The following is a 6,219-nucleotide window of genomic DNA, read 5'->3' on the forward strand; positions in this document are numbered from 1 at the left end:
GGGAATCCGCGGTGGGACCTGTTGTCCAGGCAGTGGTGTGTGGGGGTGTGGGGGTAATGTAGGGAGAAGGCAAGAAAACTAAAATGTTAAGTCAAGCTATATTCGGAGACTGCAGGAAGCTGATCAGGCCCTATAGCCAGACCAGGAGAAAATCTGCACGAGAAGGAAAGGTTTCTGCTGGGATTGCTAACAACCCATTTCCCACACAGTGAAGGGAAAACAGGAAAAAGACAGTCTTTAAGTGGCTCCCTACCCAAAATAAAATCATTCCTGTGGCTAAAACCATGCAGAACCTTTGGATCAGAGGCTGGAAATTGCCAGCCGGTCTTTCAGGCTACACACTCTAATCCTTCTTCACAGTCTGTCCAAATCAAAGACAAACGGGTAAACAAAGTCTTCAAACTGTAACTCAGGGGAACTAATGATCTATAAACTGAACGCTCTGGGGCTCCCCTCAGTGCCTTACTCTGTCTCTGCCGCTGTCCTCATCTGTCTGGATTGTCTCTTCCCTCTGAGCCTGTCTGAGTCTCTCTGAGTCTCTCTGAGTCTCTCTGAGTCTCTCTGACTGCTCTGTCTTTGCCTCTGAGAGGAGACCACCCTCTGTCTATGGAGTGTTACCCTCTTCAGTAAAACTATCCTTTTCACTCTAAGTTTGTCACGTATTCTAATTCTTTGTTGCCCAGGACCTTTTTTTTCTCTCAACACAGGGCTCGAGCTCTCCCTTAGGGCCCCAGTTCTCCCCTAGGGCCCCAAGTCTGCCCCAGCCCAGCTGCCCAGCACCCAGAACTGTCCAGTCTTCTAATCAGAGTCCCTCCAAGTCGGGGCAACATGACTCGTTAAAAGGGTGCTGTGCCGGAGGCCCGCCCTAGGGTTGCGTGGAGCAAGGAGGCGGGTAGTTTAAAATGAGTTTTGAGTGAGTAGTGGAAACAGCAGCACTTGGAGAACCACTGCGGTGAATCGGGTTCGGCGGGATGAGCCTGCTTGGCCAGCATAACGGGATTTTTCCAGCGCTGAGACTTCAGTTCAGCCACGCACCTTTCCCTCTTGTCGCCGACCACTAGCCAAAGACTACTTTTTCACCCAAGTCACTTTTGCCAGAAGAGGGAGGAAGGTGGAAACACCCCGGACGCTTTCCCAGCTCTCCGCTCCGATAAAACTCCCTGCCGCGGTCGTCGCCCTGCCCGCCGCTCGTGGCCATGGCGCCAAAGTGGAATCTTCTCCAGCTCCTGCTTCTGCTGTGGGTCTGTTCCTGGGCGCGCCCCGGTGAGTTGGGATGTAACAGGCAGTGGGGCGGTGGGACGCAGGGGCAAGAAGGCGGCAGGAAAGGGGTCGGGGCATTAGGACGGGGCACAGGGACTGCTTTCCCACCGGGTTGGAGAACCTTTCCATCGGGTGGCGCGGCCGCCCCCTCCTCAATCTCTGCGGGCTCCTTTCCACTTTGGTGACCTCCGGGACTGGTTGTCGCCCTTCAGGCAAGAAGTCGGGCGAGAGACCGACTGAGATGGAGAGAAAGTGCATTTGGACATATTGGGAAGCGGGGAGGAGAAAAGGAGAGGACAGGAAGAGCGGCAGCACATTCTTCCGGATCACCCCACCCTTTCCGTGCACGGGCGCTTCTGGGGAGGCAGCAGCCGCAGCCCAGGGACCCCGGGCGTCAGCACATGGGGGCTTTTGCAGGATCTCGACCCAAGAACAACCATATGTCCCTACTCTCATCACAGGACTTTCCCCCCCACTGACCCTGCGCCCTTGAACTTCTCAGCGAGTTCTGCCCGCAAACCACCACTTCCTTCCTTCCCAGTGAAGCTCTGGTCTCACTTGTCCCGCCACAGCTCCTGCCACCTTATTCCATAGTTCTATGGGGATCCAAGAACTCCAGTGCTCCCGAGTGTGAAGACCCTAGTCACTTCCTCCCGCTAGTGGCACTTTATGACTCTTGGCTGAGGACACACCCCAGTGTCTGGTCCACAGTCAGAGGCACGGAAGCAGTTTCCAAATAGGACCCTAGAACCCAGGGAAGGGAGGGCACTGTCCTCCACTCTTTGGTCCAAACCCATGTTTTCCACGTACTGAAGAGGTCATTCAGGACACAGCAGCAAAGGGCATGTAGTGAATATTGTGATCTTCATAGACCACTTATATCTGTCTCTGACGACCACGCACCTCTGGCTTCTAGTGCAAAAGCAGCCAAGGACAACGTGCAAATGAATGGGGAACCAGATCTGGTCACTGTCCTGGTTTCCTGGCCCCACATTAGGGCATATAGGGTGTCCCAGATATGGATGCCGCTTCCCCTAGGGAATCATCTCCCAGAGAGCTTGCTGGGTGTCTTGAATAGTCAGAAAGAGGCCCTTTCTGCTTGTGGCTTCTGGGTGCAGAGCATGTGAGAGAATGTGTGTCCCACAGGTGTGGGAAACTGCCTCCTCTTTTCTCTAGACTGGATTCCTTGATCTAACGGGATCGTGAGTCACTGCATGAAGCCATAGGTGTGAGGTGAGGGTCGTGCCGGTGCAACTTTTCTCGTGTCAGAATCGGGGCCACCCGCTTCTGCATCTGTTTTGTTCCTTGTGCCCCTGCTCATTTCAGTGCCCAAAGAATCACTTGTATCTCATGACCACTGGGCCTGTCTGACCTAATGACTCCTGTGATGGGTACTGGGTTAGCCCATAACCAGAGGCCTCAATCTACAGGCCCCAGTGCTTTACGAGGAGCCTTTATAAATGGCGTGGATGTCCCTGTTCCAAGCGGCAGGGCCTTGCCTCCTAGCACTAGGGGTCTGTGATGTGATTCTCCAGTAGAAATGCCACGAAGGCCCCATAGCACCTTGTTCGACTACCAGGGCTGCTGAGACTTGTGACCCAAAAGCAAGGTCCAGCCTCCTTTCTCCATCCAAGTGTTGTCTATACGGCCTTCTGCCACAGCAGCAGGGCTGAGTCATCGCAACAGAGACCTGTGACTCGCCAAGTCTGAAGTATTTAATATATACTCATTTATAGCGAGTGTTTGGACATGGCTGGCAATTAAATAGAGGTAGGACAGGGATCACACTCCTGCGTCTTCAGAGACATTTTAAGGTTGAAACTCATCTGGATCATTTCATCCCGGAGAAGATACCGTTTCAAAATTCTATTTAGAGAAAAGAAGCGGCAGTTTGAGAAGATCGTAATTAAATTTGGCTACTCTGGTAGGCCTCGGCCTGCAAGTAATTCGATAACTACAAAGATTTAGTGTTTCTGTTACAAATCCGGGGAATGTGAAATGTCCACTATGTTGGTTCCAGATCAAATGACAGTGCTGTGAGCAGGCCCTGGGGCAGGGGTCCGCTTATTAGGCACCACTTCAGTACCAGGGGCCCACGGTGATGCTTCCTATCTCTGGGGATGATGCCGTCCCACACTAGGTCCCAGGTGAACGTCTGGGTAGTTTCTTCTCCCCGTGAGCACTTACCACATCAATGGCATGTGGCCCTCTGGGGAAGGTTGGCAGGAATCATCGAACTTGCTGTCAACTTGAAAGGTCCCTCCTCATGGGAACCTGGCCTCTCCATCTAGTAATGGGCTCCAGGTCTGAGAAGTTGCTCAGTTCTGGAAACGGAGCAAAGGATCCGGTCTCCTTGTTGGGAGGCAGCTTTTAGCCTTTTAGTCATCCATCTTTGTGTTTTATCTTTGTTTGCTTTTATTCTTTAAATCCAGCAGTCTGTGGGTTGGCTGTCCGTCCACTTGGCCTTTAGGATCACTGTGTTCTATAAGTCAAAGGATCAGCTCTCCGTGGGCCAGGCCCTAGGCTGCCATTGCCATTTCTGATCTTTTCAATAATTGCATAGTCTCTACTGATGACACGTGAGTGCCTGTACCTCAATGTATTATCAGGATTTTTCATCCCCTTTAGTATTGGGAGCCCATTTCTGGAACACCATCTCCTACTGCCGAGCCCGGCTGTCAGAGACAGCCACCACCAAGCTTCCTGACGATGGCGTTAGGGAGAAACAATTTTTCTTCTCCCCTTCTAGGTTCTTCTGACTGGTCTAATAATTAACATGGGACAGAGTAACAGGAGAGAGGAAATTTTAATTTGGTACATTCGGGAGCTCACAGAAATATGAGCCTCTCTGAAGAGACAAAAGCAGTCAGTTTTTATACCTTTTAGACAAACAATAAATTTGTGGAGAATTTACAAGAATAAGGGATTGGACTGGAGGTAGTAAATGAGTAAGGAAGTGGCCAGGCTTGTTCATACAGCCTCCTGGGCCCTGGATTCCCCAGCTCTGGTGTCAGGATGTCTCTGTGCCTCCTGGTGTGGGGAGGGCACCTTTCACATGGGAGATTTATTTTCTGCGTTCGGGGGGACAAAGGTATATCAGAGAGTACTTCTTCCACTGCTGTTTCTACAGTAACTTCAATTGGAAATAATATACCACAGTAACATGCTTTAGGGTGTCCTAACTTGAACCCCATCATCACCGTGCATTCTTCATAAGTTTGATGAACACAGAGTCCTGCGGACCTTCCCATGGAGCTCAGTCGGTGGACATTTTCTGTGTGTTCTGACTTTTGTATTTTGTGAGTCTTTTAAGCCCTCCCTGTGCTGTCTGCCTTGGAAGTGACTGATTTTTCTCTCCCAGGCAATGTAGCCATTTCCTTTTTTGGATTCCCAAAACCCATTCTAGTAGTAGGTGAGCACCGTCTCCCAGGGCTGTGCTAAATCTCGAGACACGTACTGTCAACAGTCTCTTCTCAAGTGTTGGGCTGTCTCTCACCCCAGCCCACCATCACCCAGCTTTCTCGGAAGCAGCCAGTACACTCTCTACCAGCTCCCTGCAGGGCTCTGGACATTGTTTGACACTCCCCCGGCACCTAGACCGTTTCTTCCCTCAGCCAGCCTGGTACATCCCTGCATTGGTAATGGACTGTCCGATGCTGTATATTGGCCTGGTGGATGGAGAGGACATATGTGTGGTTTCTTACCAGGCAGAGGCCTCCTGGTCCACCTCAAGCAAGGGAGGGACACTAGCCTTCCACTGGAGTATGGAGGGGCCGGGCAAGGTCAGTCCTCGCTCTGCCAGCTCAGCCATCAGAGGGAATCTCTTGCTATTAAAGGATGGGGAGAGGTGCCTGAATGTCATGTCTTCCAAGTCCAATTGTCTCTTGCATTTTCCTTCACAGATGCTCCCTCTGTTTGCTATAACTTCACCATTTCTATTTATGAGTACACGTGGTGTGAATTTGGAGTCCAGGTCAATGGAAAGGCATTTCTTCAGTATACCTGCAGTCAGAGAGCCAAGTGCAATTGTTACATTCTGTCGACGATGAGCCAAGCCACAGAGACCTGTCACGGAGAGGAAGAAAGTCCGAAAATGCTGACAGAAGAATTAAAAAAGTTACTGCTTGACATGATAGGTGAGTATTCTACAACCAGCAGTAAGTTTGAATGGCCCAGGGTAGAAGTAGAAAGGGTGTTGCAGGGATTGGGAGCTTGAGCTTATGAAAATATTGGAAGTCGGTCCCAGCCAAGAGTCCCAGCAGCTAGGGGAAAACAGAGGACAGAGAAAGATCAGGTAAAAAGGAGGGTACAGAGGGCTGGCTCCCAGCTGGGGACAAAGCATGTGTAAAGACCCAAGGCTGACCTCTTTCCTGTGTATGTCGGGGGGCAGATCTTCACACCCTGAAGGGTGAGATGACGTGTCAGTGGGAAGCCAATGGACATGCCTATGGATCATGGTACTTCTACCTCAATGGAAATAAAGCTTTTCACTTTGACTCAAAGAACGGAAACCGGACAGTGTTGAGTCCTGAAGGCACGCTGTTAAACAATGCATTGAACAATGACAAAGCTATGATTGGTTTCCTTCTTAAGAACCCAACTGAAATGTGTAAGAGGTATGAGAAAATGAGGAATCACCAGGACACTGCGCTGAACAGAGCAGGTAACTGAGCAGTAGATCTCTTTAAATGACATTGACCTATCCCACAGTATGTGTGTGTGTGTGTGTGTGTGTGTGTGTGTGTGTGTGTGTGTGTGTGGTTATTGATCCATTCGCAGTGAGTTCTCCTTGTGAGAATAATGGCCACAGGTGTGTTCTACCATCCTTCCTCGTACATCTCGTCCCCACTGCACAGGCCTTCGGACCACTCCCCCTGGATTTCTTGCTGACCCCAAACATGAGGGCAGCATTCTCTTTCCAGACCTTTCCCTCTTCTTAACATCGCTTTTCTTTTTCGT

The 6,219-nt window shown here is 50.7% G+C and overlaps 1 protein-coding gene across 1 annotated transcript in view; it reads left to right on the forward strand.

Moving 5' to 3' along the window:
* Positions 1-1,032: 1,032 nt before the first annotated feature.
* The window catches only part of LOC111741425 (UL16-binding protein 3-like), a 68,799-nt gene continuing 63,612 nt past the window's right edge, over positions 1,033-6,219 (forward strand). Inside the window, exon 1 of the mRNA XM_023532142.1 lies at positions 1,033-1,263. Within this exon, the coding sequence (XP_023387910.1) occupies positions 1,197-1,263 (67 nt within the window). The 5' untranslated portion in view covers positions 1,033-1,196. The remainder of the gene's footprint in view (positions 1,264-6,219) is intronic.

The sequence above is a fragment of the Pteropus vampyrus genome, unplaced genomic scaffold (assembly GCF_000151845.1).
Source record: "Pteropus vampyrus isolate Shadow unplaced genomic scaffold, Pvam_2.0 Scaffold78, whole genome shotgun sequence".
NCBI classification, from domain to species: Eukaryota; Metazoa; Chordata; class Mammalia; order Chiroptera; family Pteropodidae; genus Pteropus; species Pteropus vampyrus.